This window comes from Budorcas taxicolor, chromosome 21 (assembly GCF_023091745.1).
Source record: "Budorcas taxicolor isolate Tak-1 chromosome 21, Takin1.1, whole genome shotgun sequence".
Classification (NCBI taxonomy): Eukaryota; Metazoa; Chordata; class Mammalia; order Artiodactyla; family Bovidae; genus Budorcas; species Budorcas taxicolor.
Window position 1 is genome coordinate 24,051,695 of NC_068930.1, and position 26,870 is coordinate 24,078,564.

The 26,870-nt window shown below is 41.6% G+C and overlaps 1 protein-coding gene across 1 annotated transcript in view; it reads right to left on the reverse strand.

Annotated features, from left to right (window-relative positions):
- Positions 1-26,870, reverse strand: part of LOC128066451 (arpin) — a 54,344-nt gene that overhangs the window by 8,605 nt on the left and 18,869 nt on the right. Inside the window, exon 8 of the mRNA XM_052659514.1 lies at positions 22,055-22,126. Coding sequence (XP_052515474.1) covers positions 22,055-22,126 — 72 coding nt within the window. The remainder of the gene's footprint in view (positions 1-22,054; positions 22,127-26,870) is intronic.

Sequence of the window (26,870 nt, forward strand, 5' to 3'; positions counted from 1 at the left end):
TTTCTACCGGTTAGACATCAATGGGGGCTTCCCTGCCAGCTCAGCAGTAAAGAAGCCATCTACCAATGCAGGGAACATGGGTTCAATCTCTGGGTTGGGAAGCTCCCTCTGGAGAAGGAAATGGCAACCCACTCCAGTATTCTTGCCTGGGAAATCCCATGGACAGAGAAGCCTGGTGGGCCACAGTCCATGGGGGTTGCAAAGAGTCTGACACGACTTGGCAACTAAACAACATCTATGTAATTTCTCTTGTATACAATTCACTCATAATGTATCATTTACAATTTCCAGTTCCTCTAAAGGAGAGGGAGGACTCAGATTTCTGCGAAACAGGAAGTATGGAATTTTTCTAGACTTTAGGAGTCCTCATGCTCTGGTCTCCTTTAGTTATCTTGTCCAAACCAATTCAACTTCATTCCTCTTTTAAGTAACTTGCCTTTCCAAAGCAAGATAAGTTTTATAGAACAAATCTCTTTTCTCACATATGGTTTATCTGTATATTATTAATTATGATAAATGACTTAACCACAATACCAATATAACTGACATCAACAGGTCTGGAGCTATCACAACTGACCTTTGTGTAACCACAGTGACTCATGTGGTGTCCATGAACCAAGGTTGAGCCACGGGGGATTAGCTCACCAGCTGCCCAGGTTAACCTGACAAGTCGGTGAAGACCTGCTTTTACTGAACCTGCAGCAAACCATGGAAGGTGGGTGAGCTTTCTCTGAGTGGAGACAGAGGAGCCTTGAGAAAGTTGGAGGTTGCCAAGCATGAGTGTGGGGAGAAAGAAGACAGTGGAGAATCAGCACCAAACTCACGTACCTAAAAAACTAGAGGTAACAAATCACAAAGAACGGTTCTGACAAACGACATGAGCTGACTGATGGACTGAACTTGAGGATGCCGGCAGCAATGTAGGTAAAAGCTCAGAGAACACTGAGAGCTAAAGGAGCAAACCAACAAAGGGAGGTGGAGCAAGAAGAAACCCAAAGCCTGCATCAGGGAGGGGGCACAAGAAGAGAGGAAAGCAGATGCGAAGGTCTTCAAGAGTCCCCTCACAACACTCAGAACGCAGGAATGACTACAAGTCAAGAGGTGTACAGCTCTGAAAAGCAATCTAACCTGCTATTAAGACCATTTCCCTCCCCCCTCCCCCCACAGGGGGACATCTGTCTCCCATCTTTCTTTTCCAGGAAGCTGTCACATCACCCTCTCTCCAGAGGAGGTACCTGCTTCTCTAACTGGCCCCACTGGGCATCCAGTGTGGGCCCCTCTATTCTTTTCTGTCAGTATAAGCTAACTGTTTGAGGCCTTCCCCATCTCATTCCCCAGAGGAAAGATGAAGGTCCTGACCAGAATGTAAGTTTGTACCCTGGGCTCTCTCAGAAGTTTTCCTGTGACCCAGTTTACTGATACAGAAAATAAGAACAAATCTGGTGCATGCTGAGCATTCACTAGTGCTTAGGTATAGCTTTGGGACTCCTGGAAGGTGTGACTCTTCTGTTCTGAAGGACCTGAATCAGAAGTTCTGTGCCAACAAAGGCTTGGTAAGCAGTTGCACTGTGAAAATGCACAGAAAGGGGAAAACAGCCCTGGGAGGTGTTGAAGGAGAGTTAAATGACTGTCTAACCTGCTGGGATTTCCTGATGGAAAGAAAGCACTTCTTTAATGGGAACAAGGGCTTATGGTGCTTCTGACTCTGCTGAGAACTGCTAATCCTAACCCTCACTACCTTCCACTATTCTTCATGCTGATCTTCTTCAGCAGTTCTGTAAAAATCAGAGATTGCAAAAGGAGCCTTCCAAGATTTGAGGTGATGAACACCCAAGACTTCGGTGAAGTAAATTCAAGAAAGACTAAAGACCTCTCCGGGCTGAGGTAATCACCTCTACTCAGTGATACTGCTGTGTCCAGCATGCATCTCACCCGAGGCACTCAGCTCAGTGCACTGTCATATTTTTCACTTGTCTGTTCCTCTCCTTGAAGGGAGACCTTCAGTTCAGTTCAGCCGCTCAGTTGTGTCCATTCTTTGCAACCCCATGGACTGCAGCACGCCAGGCCTCCCTGTCCATCACGAACTCCCAGAGCTTACTCAAACTCATGTCCATGGAGTCGGTGATGCCATCCAACCATCTCATCCTCTGTCATCCCCTTCTCCTCCTGCCTTCAATTCTTCCAACATCAGGGTCTTTTCCAATGAGTCAGTGCTTCACATCAGGGGACTGAAGTATTGGAGCTTCAGCATCAGTCTTTCCAATGAATAATATTTGGGGTTGATTTCCTTTAGGACTGACTGGTTTGATCTCCTTGCAGTCCAAGGGACTCTCAAGAGTCTTCTCCAATACCACAGTTCAAAAGGATCAATTCTTCGGTGCTCAGCTTTATTTATGGTCCAACTCTCACAACCGTACATGACTACTGAAAAAAACCATAGCTTTGACTAGGTGGACCCTTGTTGACAAAGTGATGTCTCTGCTTTTTAATATGCTGTCTAGGTTGGTCATAGCTTTTCTTCCAAGGAGCAAGCGTCTTTTAATTTTATGACTGCAGTCACCATCTGCAGTGATTCTGGAGCCCAAGAAAATAAAGTCTGCCACTGTTTCTTCTTTCCATTGTTTCTCCATCTATTTGCCATGAAGTGATGGGACCGGACACCATGATCTTAGTTTTCTGAATGTTGAGTTTTAAGCCAGCTTTTTCACTCTCCTCTTTTACTTTCATCAAGTGGTTCTTTACTTCCTCTTCACTTTCTGCCATAAGGATCACAGATATATCATCTGCATATCTGAGTTTATTGATATTTCTCCCTGCAATCTTGATTCCAGCTGAAACACAAGCTGTTTCATCCAGTCCAGTATTTCACATGATGTACTCTGCATGTAAGTTAAATAAAAAAGGTGACAGTAGCCTTGACGTATTCCTTTCCCAATCTGGAACCAGTCTGTTGTTCCATGCCCAGTTCTAATTGTTGCTTCTTGACCTGCATACAGATTTCTCAGGAGGCAGGTCAGGTGGTCTGGTATTCCCATCTGTAAGAATTTTCCAGTTTGTTGTGATCCACACAGTCAAAGGCTTTAGCAAAATCAATGAACCAGAAGTAGATGTTTTTCTGGAACTCTTTTGCTTTTTCTATGATCCAACGGATGTTGGTAATTTGATCTCTGGTTCCTCTGCCTTTTCTAAATCCAGCTTGAACATCTGGAAGTTCATGGTTCACGTACTGTTGAAGCATGGCTTGGAGAATTTTGAGCATTACTTTGCTAGTATGTGAGATGTGAGCAACTGTGAAGTAGTTTGAACATTCTTTGGGATTGCCTTTGGGACTGAAATGAAAACTGACTTTTCCCAGTCCTGTGGCCACTGCTGAGTTTTCCAAATTTGCTGGCATGTTGAGTGCAGCACTTTCACAGCATCATCTTTTAGGATTTGCAATAGCTCAGCTGGAATTCCATCACCTCCACTGGCTTTGTTCATAGTGATGCTTCCTAAGGCCCACTTGACTTAGCACTCCAGGATGTCTGGCTCTAGGTCAGTGATTACACCATCTTGGTTATCTGGGTCATTAAGACCTGTTTTGTACAGTTCTTCTGTGTATTCTTGCCACCTCTTCTTAATATCTTCTGCTTCTGTTAGGTTCATACCATTTCTGTCCTTTATTGTGCCTATCTTTGCATGAAATGTTCCCTTGGTATCTCTAATTTTCTTGAAGAGATCTCTAGTCTTTCCCATTCTATTGGTTTCCTCTATTTCTCTGCACTGATCACTGAGGAAAGCTTTCTTGTCTCTCCTTGCTATTCTTTGGAACTCTATATTCAGATGGATATAGCCTTTTCTCCTTTGCCTTTCGCTTCTCTTCTTTTCTCAACTATTTGTAAGGCCTCCTCAGACAACCATTTTGCCTTTTGGCATTTCTTCTCGGGGATGGTTTTGATCATCGCTTCCTGTACAATGTTACGAACCTTTGTCCATAGTTCTTCAGGCACTGTCTATCAGATATAATCCCTTGAATCTATTTGTCACTTTCACTGTATCGTAAGGGATTTGACTTAGATCATACGTGAATGGGCTAGTGGTTTTCCCTACTTCCTTCAATTTAAATCTGAATTTTGCAATAAGGAGTTCATAATCTTGAGGGCAGAGTCTATGTCACATTCATCTCTGGGTCCGCACTGCCAAGCGCTGTGGTGGTTACAGTGGTACCTCACAAATCTGGCTGAATGGATGAAAGAGGCTTATATGGTTCACAAGTCCTGATTTTGAGGGGACACAGACCTTTTGAGTTGGCCTGGCTTCCCACCCTGGCACTGAAAAGCACCCTCTACTGCCTGGACATAGGAGTTAACCTCTACAAGTAAAAGTGGGTTAAAATGAGCTTACTTGTTTCATGCCAGGATTGATGCAATCTAAGAGGGAAAATAAAAGTGTCATTTCGAGGACAGATGTGCTCATTGGGGACACAGCTCTGGAACTGCAGGGAATGGAGGCAAGTCACTTTCAACAACCTTATCCAAGAACAGAGGATTCTAGGATCTTCAAAAGTTCATCCTTGGTTATGTTTGTCACTGAAGTCAAAAGGGTCCTGAATCCAATCCCAGGTGAACAGAAGCCACCGCTGTCTATGGCCGTTAGCATAACTGATGCCATCTTGGGCCCACACAGTTCCTCCTGTCCTTCTGCTGACCCTTCCCAGGACTGTACTATGTGGTAATCACTTCTCTGTTGTTGGGAATTGAATGTAATAGATAGTGTTTAATAATCATTAGAACCAGGTGGTCTCTATGTTCTGTTAATCCCCAAACAATGATGAAGACCTTTGCTCACTTATACTTAGCACCCATGAGACTAGTAACCCATTCATAAGTCTTGATTTAGGAACACATGACTGTTTCCAAGCATACACCTCCTCCTGCACGAGGTAAGCTATGAAATTGTCTCAATGGCCCCTCAGCTGTGTGGACTGCAACTACAAAAGCTTCCGGAGCACTGTCTGCCCAACCCCACCCTGTGAGTAAGTTACCCTATAATAATGAACTGATCCACTGATTATATAGAGCCACCTGCCTTGTCTTTCAGTCTCAAGATACCCTCTCAGTTCAGTGGGCACTTCTCCTTCCCTTGGTCCTCCAGGAATCACTAAAAGCAAAGTGATCTGGAGCCTGGTAACAAACATTACTCTTTTTCCTCCAGTAAAAATACTGTCTCCAGGGACTGTGGACTAAATTCCAAATGTTTAAGTATTAACCTTAACGATGTATTTTTTACAGATATAATAAACAAGGCTCTCATGCCAGTAGGACACAAAGGCTGAGTCAGGACATGGTACCACAGAGCAGCCGTGCAGTGAAAACGAAGCACCATGAATAACACTGTTCCTACAGTGAAATGCAGTTCTATATGGGGACAGCAGGAAGCCTTCTGGAGCAACTCCACAGGCAGAGGTGGGAGGTAAGAGCTTCCAGGACACTAGTGGCACGTTAACACATACCACGCTGCAAGTTCACTCATATCCACACAAACCTCTCAACTAGATTAACCCTCTTCAGGTATTTCACACTGGAGGACAGAAGCCTGCCGTGCACAAAAGACACAGGGCTCACATCCCCACTGGCTATCCATACTCTCGTATCTTTTTTAAAACAACAATCACCACAGAGAAGACAATAAGACACTAATCAAACAAGAAAGCATGGTCACAGAGCCTGCGGTGGAACAGGAGGATGCCAATACTGCAACACTCAAGTTCTGAAAGAGAACTGTTAATCCCTAATAAAACATCTAGTCTACTATATAAAAGCTAAGTGCTGATAATTTTTTCTACCCCAAGTCACAAAGCCTGGTTGGTTTCATCAATTCCTAGGAAACGCCTCCAGAGAGTAAGGAAGGAAGAGATTGTAGGTAAGATGGGGTATGCATACATCATCTCCTCGTCTGTGTTAGCGGGTGTGGTGGCTCTTAACAGGTCAATGGGTAGGAGGACCCTCACTGATAGGGGAAGGGAAAATCATCTGAATCATTTTGCCCAGAGCCAGTCTCTAGTTCCCGTATTATCCATTTTAAAAAGAAATGAAAAAGGGGAAGAGGGCATAAAAACACCTTCCAGAAACATGGCATCCTCTGCTAAAGTAAAGAAAACAGGCAAACAAAGCAACCTGTTTAATAAAGTTCTGTTTTTCTCTTTTCCTTGCTATTAGTGTCTCCTGAACTCCTTATGAACTTCCTTGGTCTTTGAACTTATTCCAGTTTTCTTCAGATGCCTTGTCATGAAATTCCATAAGACTCAATACTTAGCCCCTGACTTCCCGTCTTTCATTCTCTTTTACTCACATGATGACACATATTTTCAATGAAAAAAAAAAAAACGAGAAAATAGTGGAGTCTCATCTTGTATAAGGTTCAAGTTCTAAGGAAGTAAGATGGAAAGCATACATGGCCAAAAGCCCTTAAGATCACCGAAGGTCCAACCCAGACAGTCTTTGCTCCTGATTACTGTTCCTTTTCTTTTCTCCAGTTAAGTGCTAGATGAAGTGGTTGGTTCCTTAAAGGACTACACAGACTGAAAATCTGCACTGTATCTTTAAGCATTAAAATCACTCCAGAGACCATACGTTGCTCATGGGAGGCGCATGACAGGCACATGAGGGCAGAGGCAAAGATTCAAACCTTCCATCTCACACTCACTCCAGACACAGACTAATGGAGGAGAATCGTGGGTGGAATCATTCTGTATTTACAGCTTTTATTCTCTTTCTTTTTGCCAAATGGTTTAGAGATGAATTTGTATAAACTATTGTATGTGAGTCCACTGTATACACACACACACACACGCACACACACACGAGAGAATGTATTAGATTCAAGTAATCACTGGTTTTCATCAAAAGAATGTGATCTGTAACAATGTCTATTTTAAAATATGCTTAACATCACAGAATGTTAAGAGACAGAAGGAAGAAATAAAGATAATATTTGGACCCTGTCCTCAAAGGGCTTATAGTCAAGTAGGGGAGATAAAGCATGCATAGAATTAACTATAATAAAGGAAAGACTGTGATAAGTACTATGACCCAAGTATAAAATGCTATGGAAGTCTGGATGAGGGTGGGCCTTTACTGGTAAACGAAAGAGAAGCTATCCAGGCAGGGGAATAGAAAGTTACCCAGTAACTCATTAACTATTCTGTGTGCTCTGCTAGTAATTCTTCTTCTTGAAAAAAGGATTACTCACTTTCTGCTTTTTTTTTTTCCCTTGGCCAGGCTGTGCAGCATGTGCAATCCTAGTTCTCTGAATAGGGATGGAACCCATGGCCCCTGTGGTGGAAACACGGAGTGTGAAACATCAGACCACCAGGGAGTCCCTCGTGTGCAGGTTTTATGTTTTGTGCCCTTACATATATATCGTTGACTAGTAAATTATACTCATTGCATATTATTCCTTCCTTTAAAAAAAACTTCCCATTATGAGTCAGAGTTCTCTCTAAAGTAATTTAAAAAAATGTTCTAGCAGGACCTTTTCTTTATTGTCTATTGTTTCATCCTCTGCCATTTCCTGCCTGTTTGTAACATTGGTCCCAAATGCACTAAGTACAACACTGGGTAAAAAAAATGGTCCAGGCCTGTTCTCCTCAATTTTATCCTCTCTCTTATCTACTAACAAAACATGAGCTTAGGGACTTCCTGGTCCGGTGGGTAAGACTCCACATGCGCAATGCACAGGGCCCGGATTCAATCCCTGGTTAGGGAACAATATCCCACATGCTCCAGCTAAGCTGCAGTGAAACCAAATAATAATAATAATAAGCAATACATGTGCGTAATATATTTTTTTTACCATGTTGAGGATGCTAAATCAAGAGAGGACACCACAGGCAGCATAGCTGTGAGACTACAGGCTCTGAAACCAGAGTCCAGGGTCTGAATTCTGCCTCTGCCACTTACTGAGTCATCTCAGCTCTAAAACTCGGTTTCTTCAACTGTAAAATGAGGAGAACTACTGTCATTCTCTCTAATCTGAACAAATGGCAGGCAGGCAGGAAAGGGAAGCACAATTTATTGTGACCATCAAGAAAAAGTTCCAAATGCCATGCCTGGGTCCATAAACCTGTATCTGAGGAGATGATCCCCATCCCCGCAGTTTCTGTTCCTCCTAAAGCACTGCTCCTGGAACAGCCCTGGGCCTTGCCCATCTTCTGTAACCCTTTATATGCTGAGTCAAAAATTTACAAAGCTATAACATCCCTAAAGGCAAGTTATTAGGTGGTCTTGGAGGTCTTTGCAGATGATGTTAAAGGGCCTTAGCTCAATCCTTGTGGCAGTGGTCCCCAGCTCTTTTCCTACATTCACCAAAGTTCACCTGTAGAACACACTTCTCTCTAGCACCCAGCGTCATTTAGTGTCCATAAGGGTTCTGAGGAAGGTGGGGGAAGGAATGAGGCACGTACTTCTTCCCGTAAGGAATCACTGCTGTGGGGGGTAGAGAGCCACTGAATAATCCAAACAGGGGAGGCAGTCAGTCACAAACACACCTGTAATATGTCATCAGGCAGGTGTGTAAAGGATGGATTTAAGCGGGTAATTCTGAAAGCAGAGAGAATAGTAGGAAAACTGTAAAAATAAAGGCAGAAGTCATCATTTATTAAGCTAAGCAATTACCAACTTCAGTCCTCAAAATAACCATGAATGGTGAATATTAATGTATTTAATCAAAGCAAAGAGTCTTTGATTATAAATCATACCATTATTTTATGTATCACTAAAAAGGGCAATGTTGAAATGCTAGTGAACTATGAAATGTCATTGCCTGTAAGGCAAATCTGGATTTGATATGCTAAAACTATAAATATTACCCAAAAAAGGGAGTCTAAGAGTCAAGTAAAGATGGTGTCACCCCCTGTTTTACAACCAAAAAACCTGAGGTACAAGAAGGTTTCAAGAGGGCTGCCTAAGTCACACAGACTCTGTCAGAGCCAGAACCCCTGAAGCCATTTCAGGCAGAATCCCACTCAAGGAACACAGGGCTCCTCCTGAGTCTACCACATGTTACCTCCCAAGGGAGCAAAGGCAAAGTTAAGTGATACACTGATATATGCCCTGAAACCAGTCACACAGGTCATAATCTTGAAAGTGGAGGTCTAATTCGAATCCAGCTTTTAAAAACAAGCCTTTAGCTGTGTGAACCAGACATTGTATCTGAAAAGTGCTTTGAAAATTAAAAACCACACCAAATTTGGACAATCAATCAACTGTAATAATCAACCCATCAATTATATTTGAGTGCCCTGTCCTGTCCAGATGACCAACAAAGAATCACATACTGAGATTATTCCAAGACTTTAAAACCTACTGGAAAGAATTAGGAATACAAACTTTAAAGCATGAGTAAGAAGAGAAATAGGTTGGAGACCTACAACAGTGGAGTTCAAAGAAGACTCCATCAAATGTAAAACTTGAGCTGGGTTCTGAAATCTCCAAAGCTTGTTGGCGGGGAGGATGAGGGTATTTCAGGGTGGCGACAAGGCATGGGCAAAGGCAGAAAGACGGGAGTGAATCACGCACATATGTAAAACAGGGAGATGTGCCCAATGGGCCCCGGGGGTCCATGCTCTAAAGCAGAGGGAGCCCAAGGGGCGAGAGAATCCACAAGGCAGAGATCCTTTGAGGCCGGGGGTGGGGCGGAGAATGGAGACTGAAGGGAAAATGGGGAAACTGTTTCTATGCAAGATTAGACTGAGTGAAAACAGTGGGAGAAAGACTGGCTTAGCTGCTGTAGTTTCCTAGAGCCGATCTGTTAGTTATCTGGCAAGGGAAAGGAAAGGCAGAGGTGGGCCTGAAGCAGACCTGAAGAAAGAACCAGTATCATTTTGTCACCACTTGGAAACAGAAAGCAAAGCAGGCATCCCTGAGATTTCACACTTTGAAGAAAGACGGTATTGATTCACTGGCAGAATGAGGAGAGTTAGGAAGGGAAGACAACAGCTCAGTGGGTAAGTGGGGGGAGGGGGGCAGGAAAAGAGGAAGGCAGGGGGGAGAAAGTGAGTGGACTTGTGGGCGTATAGGAAGCTGGAAGCGGTGCCAGCTCATAAAGATGGAAAGGTGCTGAACACCCACGGAAACACAGGCCTTCAGCCTGGGTCAGAATGACAGGTGGATCTGTTCCCTGTCTGCATCAAAGCAGACGAGCGCCCAAGGGTGAGGGTATGGGGAGAAAGTCAGCAGGGTGCCAGGGACAGACCTGTGCAGAACGCGCCCATTTCTCTCACTCTGTAAGTAGGATAAGAAGCAGCAGCTTTAAAGCCCAAGGGGTCGGGTGCAGTAAAAGGAACTGTCCACTCCTTTCCTGAGGTTTCTCTAATCAACACGAACATGATTCTTGTAGGGTAAATTCAGATACATGGATCCCAAAAATCTAAAAGCATGTAATCGTGTAGTGACTGGGCTGAAAAACAGCAAGTGCTCGGCTCCAGGCTATGACAGGGTAACTTCCCTTCAGGGCTGTCTGGAGTTAAAACCTCAGGCGGACGGGCCTGGGCTTCCCTCTGCCCCTAAGCTACTTAAAATGTCTCGTGGAACAGACTTGGCAAACTTCAGAAATAGAGCAACTTATTCTCTACAGAATGTGGACTTTAATTTTGGGGTCATACGCAGACAAAGCCACAAGATTTATCAAGGACCAAGACGTAGTGTACTGCTCTCCTCATCGGGAGCGATCTTTCAGACTCATAACTATGACCTCAGGTGTACTCCGGGCCGTGACAGCTGCTGCGCACACTCACTAGCCCTCCCCACTCGTCCTGGAGTTAACCACAGCTCCTAGGCTAGGGGCAAGGGGTCATCTGTAGACAACCTACCCACTCATGTGGCTTCAAGCTCAGACTCTGTCTCAGAGCAGCAGAGAGCAATCTAAACTCTTTGCTCTCCTAGGCAGTAAAGCCTGAATCGAAGAGAGGACTTCAGTGCACTGGGCCTAAAGCCCCAGGGTGATAAACCGGCAATAAATGCACATGGCCCAACATTTTGGAAAAGTCAGTCCCCACACTTACCCAGCGGCCCTCTCCAGAGGCAGGGAGTTGTGTCAATCTCTTCTGTAACGATGACCTACCTGCCCCGCTTTCCCCATCCCTCCCTCATCTCCTGTTACCTTCCCCCTTTCTCACTTCCACTCAGGTATATTGGCCCCAAGGTCTCTGGACTGGATCCACTGACCTGGATTCTCCAGGGAAGAACCTATCTCTGACTTCATTTACTTTCTTCTGGTTTTTGCTCAAATGCCATTGTATCAGTGATGCCTTCCCTAAGCACCTTGTATAAAACATCAAGCCTTACCAACCCATGCCTTAGCATGCTTATTTTCTCCCCTGAACTTATCACGACCTAACATTTATTGTCTCTCTCTCTAGTAGATAAAAGGTCCATGAGAAAACGAAAGTTTGATTAACTATTTCCCTTTTAGCAGATGGACAAATGAAGTCAACAATAAATAAGCAGTACGTGTCAAGTATTGTGCTATTATCTGGAAATACAAGGGTGAACAAGACAGTCTGGTCCTTACCTTAACAGTATCTTGAAGTGGGGATGGGCAACAAACTAAAGAATGAAATACTTACTACATACACGCCTTGTTCTAAGCACTTGCTGTACATTTAATGCTCCATTTAAGCTAGCTGCTATCCACCATAAAAGCTAGGTGCTATCACGAGTTCCTGTCTACATATAAGTTCCAAAGGCACAAGCCATACAGTTCTTAAGTGGCAGAGCCAGGAATCAGGTCCCAGCACACAAGGTATGTGCTCTCAACCAGGCAAGTAAGCAAAAACAATACACTGTGTTAAATGTCACGGCAAAAGCAGTTGAGGGTGCTGGGGAAATGGCAGCGCTAGTGTAAAGAAGCCATCTGCCAATGCAGGAGACTTAAGAGACAAGGGCTTGATCCCTGGGTTGGGAAATCCCCTGGGGGAAAGCATGGCAAACCCGCTCCGATATTTTTGCCTGGAGAATATCATGGAGAGAGGAGCCTTGTGGGCTACGATTCATGGGGTCACAGAGTCAGACACGACTGAAGTGACTGAGCACACACACGTGCACACACCTATTTCAGTCTATGGGCAGGAAGGGGAATGCAAGAAAGGTTTCCCTAAAAACCTCTCCAGAACTGGCCGTCTGGAAATGGACATACCTGAGTGTGAAGTGAGTTCAGATGGTACTTTAGGAACCACCAGCAGAAAGATAACTAAAATCATGGGACTGTGTAAGATGTCCTAAGAAGTCAATGTCTAAAGGAAGAGAGATCATTTAAGAGGTAAGAAGCTCAAAGTGCCAGAGGAAACAGCCAGGAAGGTAGAAAAACATCAGGTGAATGGGTACCATGGAAACTAAAAACAAAGACTACTTTAAGCATGAGGAAATATCAAAAGTGCTTGACGAGAAGGGCAGTGGGGAGTGTACACTGGACTCAGAAATGCAAGGGTCAAGGCCCTCCACAATCTGACCATCAACTACTTCCTCAAACTTCTCTCTGACCAACTCCATACATAAACTCCATACTCTAACTCACTGCTCTCCATCTAGGGCAGCAATGTTCCCATCCCAGAGGGAATCTGGAAATGTATCAGGCAGAGGCCCCACTGGCATTCAGCAGAGGGAGTCAAGGACATCAGCAGTTCAATGAGAAACTGCACTGCACCGAAACGCCACTCATGCCTCTGCTGGCAGACCCTCTGACTAGCCGGGGTTGATGCAAAGTTCCCAGTCCCAGTGGCCTTCACTCCCAATGTTCCCATGCTTCCTTATCCCCTGCCATACCTTTAACCTTTGTTCCTACCATGTGGTCTCCTGAAATTCTGGTTTTGGAAACAGAAATTAACAAATTCAGTAAATTTTTTACATATCATATCTTATAGTATTTGCAGATATGGAAGCAATTTATTCTATTAGGGAATTTTAATTTGGTAAGTCACCTGAAATTCATTTGAGAACTATTGAAGAGACAAATACCAAGTATTTCATCAGAGAAAGTGAAAAGTGGCTACACTAGATGTCTTTTACTAAGAGTCAATCATGTTTCCTTCTTACAAGTGTGTTCCTCTATTTTTCTGATACTAAAAATTTCTAAGTTTTCACCTATAAAGTGATACCGAAGCAAATGTCAGATTTATTTTCCCTCTAAGAAAATAAATGAAAACAACAAAAAAAGCCCTGTAGCAGTCATTAGTATATTCAAAACTATTTCAGGTTCTCCCCCATCTTGGGCACATGGGTAGGACTGCACTTCCCCAGGTCTTTAAGCATGGCCGTGTGACTTGCCTTTAGCCAATGAAATGTGAGTGTGATGGATATGCCACTTTAAGAGCCAACACATCAAGTGCCCAGGTGGAGTACATGTTGATGAAGATTTCCATCAGCCTGGACCCGAGTGACTACAGTGGCAGAGACACTACAATGGCCACACAGCATGGGTGAGAAGTGAACCTTTCTGCTATAAGCTATTGAAAATTAAAGTCAGTGGCTCAGCAGCAAAGGATTCACCTGCAATGCAGGAGCCCCAGGAGACATGGGTTCGATTCCTTGGTTGGGAAGATCCCCTGCAGAAGGAAATGGTAACCCACTCCAGTATTCTTGCCTGAAGAATCCCATGGACAGAGGAGCCTGGAAGGCTACAGTACACAGGGTCACAAAGAGTTGAACACAACTGAAGCAACTTAGCACACACAGCACATATGACCAAGTCTACTGAGACTGATACAAACATCGGGTCTAAAAAGGGTTCTCAACTAGGGATCAAGAAATTCTGTTTTTTATCTCAGAGCAGGCCAATCCTCTTGTGTATCCTAAAGGACAACAGCAAGAACAACACAACTAAATCTCTGTTCCAAACTTCTAGGGCACCTACACATTAGCTATCAAGGGATATACAATTTGTTTTATCTGCAACACAACCTGGAGAAGGCAATGGCACCCCACTCCAGTACTCTTGCCTGGAAAATCCCATGGACGGGGGAGCCTGGGGGGCTACAGTCCATGGGGTCGCTAAGAGTTGGATATGACTGAGTGACTTCACTTTCACTTTTCACTTTCATGCATTGGAGAAGGAAATGGCAACCCACTCTAGTGTTCTCGCCTGGAGAATCCCAGGGATGGGGGAGCCTGGTGGGCTGCCATCTATGGGGTCACACAGAGTCGGACACAACTGAAGCAACTTAGCAGCAGCAGCAACACAACCAAGTAACATCATCAGTAATACGCTCTGCTCTAACTACAGTCTTGTCAAACACTGGTTTTACTGAAAAGGCCGGATACAAACAGATAGCTCTAAAGGTCAAATTTGGCTGTTTTGTGTACACTGTCATCCTAATGCCCTTAACCGGCAATAAGGAACGATTAAACAAACCAAAACGGTTCTCTGCAATTTCAAGTGGGAATCAATGACACTGCACGCTGAGGCAGTGCAAAGTTCAAGTAAGGAAAGTGATAGTGTGTACTGTAGCCAATGTTAAGTGTAGTTTGGAGCAGTCTATCAATAACCTCAGATATGCAGATGACACCACCCTTATGGCAGAAAGTGAAGAGGAACTAAAAAGCCTCTTGATGAAAGTGAAAAGAAGAGTGAAAAAGTTGGCTTAAAGCTCAACATTCAGAAAACGAAGATCATGGCATCTGGTCCCATCACTTCATGGGAAATAGATGGGGAAACAGTGGAAACAGTGTCAGACTTTATTTTAGGAGGCTCCAAAATCACTGCAGATGGTGACTGCAGCCATGAAATTAAAAGACGCTTACTCCTTGGAAGGAAAGTTATGACCAACCTAGACAGCATATTCAAAAGCAGAGACATTACTTTGCCAACAAAGGTCTGTCTAGTCAAGGCTATGGTTTTTCCAGTGGTCGTGTATGGATGTGAGAGTTGGACTGTGAAGAAAGCTGAGCACCGAAGAATTGATGCTTTTGAACTGTGGTGTTGGAGAATTCTCTTGAGAGTCCCTTGGACTGCAAGGAGATCCAACCAGCCCATTCTAAAGGAGATCAGCCCTGGGTGTTGTTTGGAAGGAATGATGCTAAAGCTGAAACTCCAGTACTTGGCCACCTCATGTGAAGATCTGACTCACTGGAAAAGACTCTGATGCTGGGAGGGATTGGGGGTAGGAGGAGAAGGGGACGACAGAGTATGAGACGGCTGGATGGCATCACCGACTCGATGGATGTGAGTCTGAGTGAACTCCAGGAGTTGGTGATGAACAGGGAGGCCTGGCGTGCTGCGATTTATGGGGTCGCAAAGAGTCGGACAGGACTGAGTGACTGAACTGAACTGAGCTTTTCTTTTTTTTTTTTTTAAACCAAGTATAGCAATGTTAGAAATTTAAGAAAATATTATTGCTAATCTCTGAGCTGTCCTGATGGAATGAGATACTGGCCTCTGAAAAATATTCTGCCACAAAATTCTCTCTCAAGCATCAGTAGAGAAGAGCCCGGGATGCAATGGGGCAAAAGGCAGGCCTCAGCTCCCCTCCACTCTCTTGGGACCATTCAGAAACAGAAACACAGGTAGCCAGATATGCCACCTACCACCCTTCATAAGAACTGAAACTCAAACAGAATGTCTTGCCCTTTTGGGCCCAAACAGCCCCTCCTTCCTCACTGAAACCACACAAAACATGTGTCCTTTACTCTTCTTCCAGTTTTTGAGACAGAAATCAGGATATCTCCTTCAAACATCACTGGTGTAGAGGGTGTTAATGAGCTTTCTTATCACAGCCTCTGTTCTCAGAAGGGACACTTAAGGAGCACCATGCATTATTACTATCTACAATCCTTTCATCTTAAGGCTCAACAGCTCATTTCAATTTTGAGCTGTCAGCATTTTCCCATTTCAGCAGCCTATACTTAGCAGAGATTTTAAATTCTATACTACAAGGTTTCTTGGGTTCAGACCTGCCCCAAAACATATGTTCCACATCTCCTGAGATAGCCCACTGCAGACTGAAATCTATAAAAACCAGATGCACTTCCTTGACACAGCCACTGAATCACGACTCTGATGACCAAAACTGTGAAAGCACAACTGAGTTCCAGCTTTGCTGCTGAGACACCAGTAGAATAGAATAGGCGGCTACTCACATGACTTTCTTTGAACAAAACTCAATTCACCAAGATCAACGCCAATTCCCACTTCAGCCAGGATGTACTCGGTGGGATTTCTGAAAGCGGAAGGGAACCAACTGCCCCAGGCAAGATAAGCTCCAAATGGCACAGTCTAGAGAGCTGGGGACTATGCCAGAGGTTATGAAAACAAACTTGACTCCAACCTGCAGCACTTTAAGTCATGAAGAAATTTGTGAGGCTAGAGGCATGAGAACTCTTTATTGACACACACCTGGAGACACCTCCCACAGTGAAAGGGGCCATGCTAGATCCAGAGAGGGAGAAAAGGGCAAACACAAAGAAAAGAACAGTCTAATGAAGAAGGAAAAACATACAAACTTACATAAACTAAGGTACACAAATCAGAAATAGCACTACATATTGTTCACAGAGATGACAACAGGCCAGAGTAACCAGGACAATCTTTAGGTGGTAGGACTTGAGCTGAGCTTAAAAGACAAGCTGGATTCAGTTGTTTAAGATGTTGAAAGGCAATTCAGGCGGAGGCTCTGGAGCAGGAATTACAAACAGATGAAGACTGATTCAGTCTGGCTAGGCCAGAAGGTATCTGGCTAGAAGTAATGGTAAGTGAGGCAAGACAGAACAGGGACAAATTGTAGAGAACCTTGCATGCCCGGCCACGGTGTCAAAGCTTGATAATGGGGGACCAAAACAGGTTTGTGATCAAGGGAGCTCGTTTAAAGGGTTTGGAGAATGAATCTAGGGGACCTCCTGTTGGTCCAGTGGTTATGACTCCATGCTTTCCGCTGCAGGGGGCACTGGTTCAATCCCTCATTAGGGAACTAAGACCCCACATGGCACAAAAAAATAAATGAATGAATAAATATAAATAAATAAATGAACTGAAAACATCTAAGAAAAAAAAAAGAAAATGAATCTAATTCCAGTGTGTAGGACCAACAATAAGAGAAAATAAAGTTAGAAAATCTGACAGTCACAACTGAAATCAAGAGCTACCATAACTAAAGACAGTGCTTGACTCATAACTAAAACTAGGATCATAAAATATACATACATATAAAGGACATTACTGGGACAAATGTGGAAAATTAAACATAAACTATATATTGGATAACAGTATTTATTAATGTTAAATTTCCTGAGAGTTAATTATGTTGTGGTTAATAATTAATTATGCTGTAATTAAGTATGTTAGAGAATTATGCACAACTATTATATAACATGCTGTCTTGTCCTTAGGAGATGTCTGCTGAAGTACTTTGGGTTGAAAAGTTATAATGTCTGCAACTCTCAAATGGTTCAGGAAAAAAAGGTATATATCTAGAGAGATATTAACACAAATGCAAGTGTGACAAATGTTAATAATTGGTGAATCTAAGAACAAGATATAAGAAGGACTCTATGGAAAGAAGCACAGGTTTTAGTGACTGACCGGCTGTTGGGGGCACGAGAGAAGAAGGAAAGGTTTTGCATGTACCTGACACAGAATACTGGTACTGCCACCAAAAAAGGGAAGCTAAGGGAAGAAACAGTTTTCAGGAGACACATGTTGAACCTGGTTACAGGTAAGAAGGGGCAAGAAGAAACACCACACTAGAATGAAATGAGAAAGAAATGTCTTTGAGCAACTGGGACCTAAGAGGGAAGCATGAGAAGGAAACGAGTAAAACGAGAGAGGACTGACATCATAATTTACTGGTAGAAGGTGGGAAGAGATAAGAGAAAAACCAGGAGAGTTCTATGTGACAGAAACTACGGCAGGAAAAGGATTAAGGCAGTGATCCATGGAATGATCAACAGCATCAAATGCTGCAGAAACATTAAAGAAGGTGATGACCGGCAAGCGGAATTAGGAAATAATCAGTGAATTTTGGGTAGAAGTGAAAACCAGGCTATAGGCTCCAGAAAAAGAACAGATAAAGTAGAAATGCAAGACTGGGTATAAATCACTCACTCACTGAAGAAGTTTACCTTCAATGAAATGACGGAAATGAAATGACAGTTAGAAGGAGCAGCAGAAGCATGGGAGAGCTGTATTCTGTGAGAGACTGGGGCAATCTGGGGAAATTTGCAGTTACAGAAGAAAGAGCAAATAAAGACATCTCAGAGGTGAGCTGAAGAAGTGAGATTTATGATGTATATTAGGGACAGGAAGAAAACTTAGTTCTAGAAATGGAATGAATTAAACTTTCTTTAATACAGGAAGAAAGGGTGAGAGAAGAGGTGGAGAGCCGCAGTAATAAAAACAGGACATTGACAAAAATAACTTAGAAGGTGAGAAAGAAATCTCAAGCTTAGGAAGAATAAAAAAAAAAAAACCTCCCAGGACCACAGGAATTCAGTCATTTCTGGTCATAAGGCCTCCTGATCCAGCCACCACTGCATAGAGGAATGGGGCAGCTACCCGTGACGACCCAATGCACAGTGTAAAACCATCTGAGGGGAATCCTGACTTGAGGTGGAGAGACTCTTCAATTAAGAAGAATGGCATTAAAGGTGACATTCTTATTGTCTTATGATAGATCCTTTCCCTATCTAAGTAAAAAGACCATTTTCTTCTATCAACAGAAGATATGCCTGGATTAGCAGCTGCTCTACATTGAGGGCAAAGGTGAGCTTGAAATCCCACTGAAAGAAAGCCACCTGTTGGAAGATACCTGCTGACATTATACGGTGAGATTCGGGTTCCTTGGGTCATCACTTTTCAAAAACCTTAGGAGATATGGATAGCAATTTCCTGATGTCATAGGGCAACTAAAAATAAAACAGTTTTACAACTTGTAAAAGAAATGTGCAGCCGCAGCAAAACACTGTATAGAACTCATCTGAAGATAAGACATACAAGAAAGAACAATATTTTTATGGCCTTTTATTTCCTGCAAAAGTCATGTGCAATAAAATAGATGAAACTGAGATTACTTTACTGCTTTAGCAAGTTTCCTCACAAATAATTAAAAAACAATATTAGAATAATACAGAAAAAAAAGAGTGATTCCCTCAGGAGATGGAGAAAGAGCTCTTGATATATTTTAACAACTTTTCATGACAAAAAAATTCTTAGCCACTAAAAAGAGAAGACACTCCCTTTAACCTAATAAAGAACATTTACCTCCAAATTTACTATACTTCAAATACTATATATACAGCACATACTGACAGGAAGAGGACTTCCCTTTGAAATCAGGATCAAAATGAGATGAGCACTATCACTACTTCTGTTCAACATTACATTGGAGTTCCTAGTCAGTAGGGTTGAGCAAGAAAAAGACATGGAATGTACAGGATTGAAAAGAAATGATCAAAATGTTTACAGATAAAATATCAGAATTAGTAAGAGTCTAACATAATTCTGAATTGAACATCAACATGCAGAAATAAAGTGATTTCTATATGACGATAGCAGCAATAAAGGAAAAAATGAATATTTAAAACATCAGTACATAAAAAAACAGGTATCTAAGAACAAATTTAATAGAAGATATGTAAAATCTCTGAGAAAAACTGTAAAAGTTCACAGAAACCTCAAAGACCTAAAGAAACAGATATACCATAACACGGATAAAACGATATTATAAAAAGTAAATTCTCCTTAATGTTTTATAGAGTCAATGCAATTCCAATCAAAACTCCAAGAGGCATGTGTGTGTGTGTGTGCATGAGCACATTTGTAACTTAAAAACTGACCCTAAATTGTAAACTAAAATGCAAAGGACCCAAGCTCAACTTCCCACAGGACCCTCAACTGCCTCCTCCAGGTATATCATCCCATAGACCCCTGAGTTTTCGGATGTTAGGCAGCTGGCATTCTGAGACAACTTCTACAGAAAGCTGGCACCCAAGCACAGATTGTCTACTATCCAGGCAGTTTGTGTATCTCACTAGTAAGTTTGCTCCCTTAGCTGCCTAATAAAAACAGAGAGCACTGTGGGGAAGGGGGAGGGTATGGGGGGAGGTGGGGGGGCACCACTCTAGCAGACAGGCCCTCCCCATGGGGACAATGGGAGGATGGAAGACCAGTGCCTCCTCTTCTATTGCTTGGGAATTTCCTTTCCCTGATAAAACCTATCCCTAAAATCATGATCTGAGATGTGGATCCAGCTTGGTAAGCAACAGGTGACAACTGAAAAGGAATCCACTTTGAAACCAGGTGGTAACCCCAAGGTAACACCTTATATTTCACATTTTTTTTAATTGCTTTAAAATAATAGTAACAATAAGGCCTTATGGAAGGCATTCCTCTATTCCTTCCATATTCTCAAGTCTCTTTACTCTTAACATTTTTCCCCACTGGTACAGAAGGAAAATGGAGTTGAGCTATGCCTCTCCTTGACAGAAGTTACCAGAGAGCAGCATCTTTAGCAACTGACAGTGAAAGTCACTCAGTCATGTCCAACTCTGTGACCCCATGGACGGCAGCCCGCCAGGCTCCTCTGTCCATGGAATTCTCCAGGCAAGAACACTGGAGTGGGTAGCTGTTCCCTTCTCCAGGGGATCTTCCCAACCCAGGAATCGAACTGTGGTCATCTGCATTGCAGGTGGATTCTTTACCAGCTGAGCCACCAGGGAAGCCCTGGTCTACAACAACCCTTATTAGCTACAAAGAGGAGGGGTAAGAGGTCTCTGAAGTTTCTAAGATCCTTTCATATGAAAAGAGAGACTGACCACCTCAAAAGCATTGGTGAGCCCCGGAAGCCTTGTGAGGCTATCAGGGAGCCCCAAGTCAAGTACCTATTAATACAAAAGGAATGAGGTTCTGTGATTCTCTTGTACCAGGATGCTCAGGGAGCCACACAGCCAAGCCAGATGCTGAGAGAGAAAACGTTACTCCATTCCAACACCCACTGCACTGGCGCAGAAAGTGCCCCAGGAAAACTCTGGGAAAGTTAACTGAGACTGAAGATTCTATTGAGATGTCAAAGTCCTCACGATGACAGTGATGGATCTAAAAATAACCTGCCTTGTCATGATGAGAACAGACTAATAAAGGATCATGGCTCAGCAATGAGCAATAGTCTCCTAAACATCTTTATCTCCCTCCAAGGGCCATGGACCATAGAGATGATAATCGGTGGGAGAAAGACCAGAGCCAAGCAAACCTAAGATGCACCCACCTCCACCAGTGAACAGCACTGGGTACAGCGTGTGCTGAGCTGGATAAAAGAAGCCCCTATCTATCCCCTTCCTGGCTATCTCCCACATGTAATTTTGCACATGAGGATGTTAGCCATGTCACTGTTGGTGCTGCTGCTAAGTCACTTCAGTCATGTCCGACTCTGTGTGACCCCATAGACAGCAGCCCACCAGGCTCCCCCGTCCCTGGGATTTTCCAGGCAAGAGTACTGGAGTGGGGTGCCACTGCCCTCTCCATGTCACTGTTAGATGCTAGCAACTCGTAACTGTGGACATGTACTTTGGCCCACTTCAATTCTGCCTGGCAGGCTACAGAATATCAATCACCTGACCTCAAAATATGTTACTGATGTCTCAGTCACTATAGGAAAAATGTAAATTTCACTAAGTCAAAAACCCTTGTGCCAGAGCTTCCCTGGTGTTCTGGTGGTTAAGACTCTGTGCTTCCAGTGTAGGGAACATGGGTTTGACCCCTGGTCGGGGAACTAAGATGCCCTGCAGAGCAGTCAAAAAAAACCCCAAAACAACTCCATGCAGTGTTTATTTCAAAGCTTCACTGTGACTGGAGTATACTCATTTCAAAATCAACATAAACCTACTTATCTCACCATTGGCCTGGTAGCCATCATTGGCCTAAACCAACAAGTCTGTCTGTGAAAAATGAACGATAATACAGGCCCAGTAATAATCCTGTGTGTGTTAAAACTGGTAACAAATCTTAGCAAAGTACTCCCAAAACTATAAACCAGATGGCTAGAGATGGTCAAAGTTCTTAGCTTCCCAGCAACCATGGCTTGGGAGAGTAGTACCTTATCCATATGGAAGATCAAATCCAATTCACAAACATTCTCGAAACACTTGTCCAGAGTCTCCACGAAAACCTAGGAAACAAGGAGAAATAGATACACAATTCCTATCTTCATAAAATGTCACATGAGAAAGTAGAAGGGGCAGTCAAAATACTATTTGCCTTATGATAAATCTCAAAAACCAACAAAAAACCCCAATGCACTCCAAACCACTTATCCTAATCTGAAGGGGGCAACTTAGGACAGGACCACCTTGTTTTCAGTATAGCAACATAACCAGCAGACACATGTGGCTTTCTTTCCCCTTTCATAAGATGCTAACTTATTAATATAAAAAAGAATAACAAAATAACTATTTATAATATGTCCTTTCCCCAAGCCGCCACTTAGACATGCAAAAGAATTTTTCATTATGACGGTGTTAACAGCTCTGTCCAGCGAATTTCAATGAACATTAACTTCAAAATACTTTTCCATGAATCAACATAATTAACATGCTTAACAATTTTAATTTACCTTTAAATATGACTTAAACAGAAAAGTGTACAAATGATAAGGGTACAGCTGAATGAGTTCACAATGAACATACCATGTAAATGCCATCCTGATACTGAAATGCAGCATTAGAGCTCCCTAGAAGCCCTCTCTCCAAAGGTAACCATCATCCTAACTCCTGACATCAATTTAGTTTTGCCAGCCCCTGAATCTACATAAAAGGTGGGAAATTATCCTTTCCTTACATTGCTCCTTACACTCAAGTTTTTCCAAACTAGCAAAGTATCATTTAAGGAATACATATTACATGATAAAACTATACAGAGAAGCAAAGCAATGATCAACTTGAAAGTCTGAAAAAGTGAATGAGAAGGATAGAACTGAGGAGGGACATATAGGAGATTTAAGGCCCTAGCAACGTACTGTTTCTTAATCTGGGTGACAGTTTCTTCTTTAGATTGGTATTCTTCAAACTATATAGGCATGTTTTCCATATCTGTTATGTATACATGTTTCACAATAAAAATTACTTAAAAACAACAGTAATCTTATTGGGATTCTGATTGGGTTTTTAGTAATTTATAAGCTGGAAGCACAGTTGATCCTTGGACAACACAGGTTTGAACAGTGCGGGTCCACTTCTGCTCAGATTTTTTTCAATAGTAAGCACTATAGTACTATACAATCTCTAGTTGGTTGAATCCAAAGATGAGGAACCATGGATATGGAGGAAATGTGTACACAGAAGAACTGTGCACACAGAGGAACTGGGTATACAGGAGGGTCCACTGTAAGTTATATGCAGATATTTAACAGCATGGAGGGTCAGCACCCCTGGCCCCTGTTATTCAAAGGTCAACTGTACTGACATTTTAAAAGTAACTTATGTACATATATATATATAATTTAATAATTTTCTCAAAGGCAAAGGGTATGCTTTATTAATTTATTTTGCTCTTTTATCATATTTTCAGCAGAATTTCAAAGTTTTCTCCATATAGATCTTACATTTTTACATTTATCCCTGGGTACCTGAAGGAATTTTTTGCTATCATGAGCGGGCCCTTTTTAAATTTTATGTTTTCTAACTTATTATTGCTAAGGGAAAGCTACTAATTTTTATATATTAAACCTGTATCCAGTCCCTGAATTCTACCGCTAGTTCTGTTTTCCAGTTTGTTTGGATTTTCCAGGTGGATAAGAATTTCATCTGCAACCATTACATATTCTGAAGCCTAGTAAAGCCAATCACTCATTACTGCCCTTTTCTTCTCAAAACATATTTCTGCATTTCTTGGCCATTCATTTTTCCTGATAAACTTTCTCTTCACCAAGTTCAACAAGAGTTCCTGGATTTACTCGGTTTCCCATTTCATCTATTGATCCCTACTGTCATGTTTGCTCTCTTCCCAGTAAGGAGAGGGCTTGTAGTTCCACTTATTTCAAGAATTCCTTTATGTTCTTCCTTTAGGATTTTTCAGTTTTACTGGACTCAATGTCAAGTATTCCATACTAAGTTAATTTCCAAACATTAAATATGCTTTGTCACTACTGTAAGTGAAATTTCTTTAATTACGAATTTTCTAGCTGCTTTCACAAGAAAGAGGAAATTCAATTTTGATAAACTGATCTCATATTCTGCCATTTTGCTCATATCATTCATTACCTGTTACAATCTCTGCTCACTTTTTTTCTTTTTTTAAGGTTTTCTAGGTACAACATCAGGCCATCTTGCAGTGATAACTTACCGCTCTCCTCCTTAACGATGTTACTTATTCATTTCTTTTTTAATCACTCATTACAAATGTTTGCTCAAATTAGAGTGAACAGTAAGAGACACCCTTTTGAAAAATGTCTGTAGATTTCTCCCCTGAGAAAACTCTGGCTCTTGGTTTTAGAACTAAAATTGGTTGTTTCTGGGTGACTGGGGGAGAGGAGAAGAAAAGAAGTTTTCACTATATACTCTTGGTATACCTTTTGAATTTTGAGCCACATAAGTGTATTATTTCTTCAACAATAAACACTGAATAAACACGCACTAAATAACCAAATAAAAATACTTTCTATTCCAATTTAAGAGTACTTCAGAAAAATAATTTGGGTAATTATTTCTCTGAGCATCTACTGGATGAAATTACATTAGTTTCTACTATCTTTCCTATTGCTATAACAGAGATGTGGCTCAGATGGTAAAGAGTTCACCTGCAATGCAGGAGACCTGGGTTCAATTCCTGGGGTGGGAAGATTCCCCTGGAGGAGGAAATGGCAACCCACTCCAGTATTCTTGCCTGGAGAATCCCCATGGATAGAGGAGCCTGATGGGCTACACTCCATGGGGTTGCAAAGAGCTGGACATGACTGAGCGACTAAGCACACACACAAGAATATTTCACTGTTAATCTGACTTGTATCCTTGGAATAAAGACTATTAGAACATAATGAATAATTCTTTTAGTATGCAGTATTCCGGAGAGAAAAAAAATTTAGTTAGAAAAGAACATCTTACTTATAAATCAAAACAAATGCTCATACACACAGAGCCAAAACATGAAACAAAAACCCTTACACCAACAAAACATGAATGATTTAAGATCATACTGCTTGTTGATGGGAGAATCCAAAACAAGAGACAGGTCTCATGACTCCTTGCTTCAACAAATAACTGGCTAAGATTTTATTTAATGATTCTGTCCAATAGTAATATGTAATATCTAACTAACATTTTCTTTTTGAGAGGCTTTTGGATCATAACCAATCTACTCCATAAAATACACTTAAGCAGGATGACTTTTTTTAGTCTGAGTTTAAAAAATAACTTACATAATAGAGGTTTTCATGTACTTTAACATTTTTAAAAAATCTACTGAGTCTATTAGGGAGTCAGTTTTTTATTTAACCTTTCTTATTTCATCAGGATATTAGATTCAAGGTCTTTCTGTGGACCTACTTTGGATATTTATTTTTTGGAGTCAGTTATGTCAAATACATTGACATTATAACTATGTATTTCAACCTCTAAAAACATTTTGATGGTTTGTTTTTCTGACTTTTATTCTCTTTTTATTAGGATAACTATTGATTTTATTGTCTTTTAAAAGATCAAACCTCCTACTTCCTATTATTTTCACTTTTTATCTATCTTCCCAAATCCAATACACCCTAAGTATTTAACAAATGTCCACAATATTATAAAGTTACATTTCTCTTTGTCTTGTTAACATAGATGTCTGAAGTGCATCTCCTCCAAAAACTGCATCTCAATTTAAAAACTAGATGACCGCTACATTTCATTTATTTTCTAATACATGTGTTACATGCACATTCCTATAGCATTCCATAGTGTAAAATGCTTAATACATTGTCACAATTGAATTCTACAACATAGTACTTTGGATTTTTTTAGTTGAAATATAGTTGACATACAACATGATGTTAGCTTCGGATATACTACATAGTGATTTGACATTTGCATATATTATGATACAATCAACACAATAAGACTAGTAACCATCTGTTTCCAAACACAGTTATTGCAATATTATGGGCCACATTCCTTAAGTTGTATACTATATCCCCGGCTCATCTGTTTGACACCCAGAGGTCTGCACTCTCAGGCCCCGTTGCCTGTGCTGCCCTCCACCTCCATGCTCCATCCCTGACAAACATCCATTTGTTCTCTGCAAGTCTGTTTCCATCTTTACAACCTAAGATTTCTATACCAGATGGGGGATCCATGACTCACACCCAGGTTTTCTGATTCTAGATCTTGAACTCTTTCTGTTACGCCACATTGACTCTCAATACCCAATCTGACTCGGGTGTTAAGAAAGCATTTAAAAGTACCACAGAGATGAGTCCCTTTTGGCTATTTCCAGTATTTATTTATACTTTTATATATGATAAGTGAATATGATACATGAACTTTCTAAACTAATACTAAATCATTTTCTGAATGTGAATGGGTAAAATATATAAATAAAATGAAAAGTTGCTGTATCTAAGAATATAACTTTTTAGAAGAGTACAGTATATGCAAAATAAAAATACACATTCAAAATTTCCATTTCTTTATCCTAAAGTTTATTAAATTTAGCTTCTTTAATTTTATCTTAACAAAATATAGTTGTAAAGAAGTAAAGTTTATATTTTATAGCTAGAGTTTTCTATAATTGGTGTTATTAGGTTTTACACATGCTCTTTTTGAGTGCTTTCAACTTAAAGTGACTTGTTGAAGTCACACAAAGTCTATCCAGAATATCATGTACCAAATAATGGAATTGTCCTAATTAATGGTTCCCAGTATACGGTCCCACATACCTCA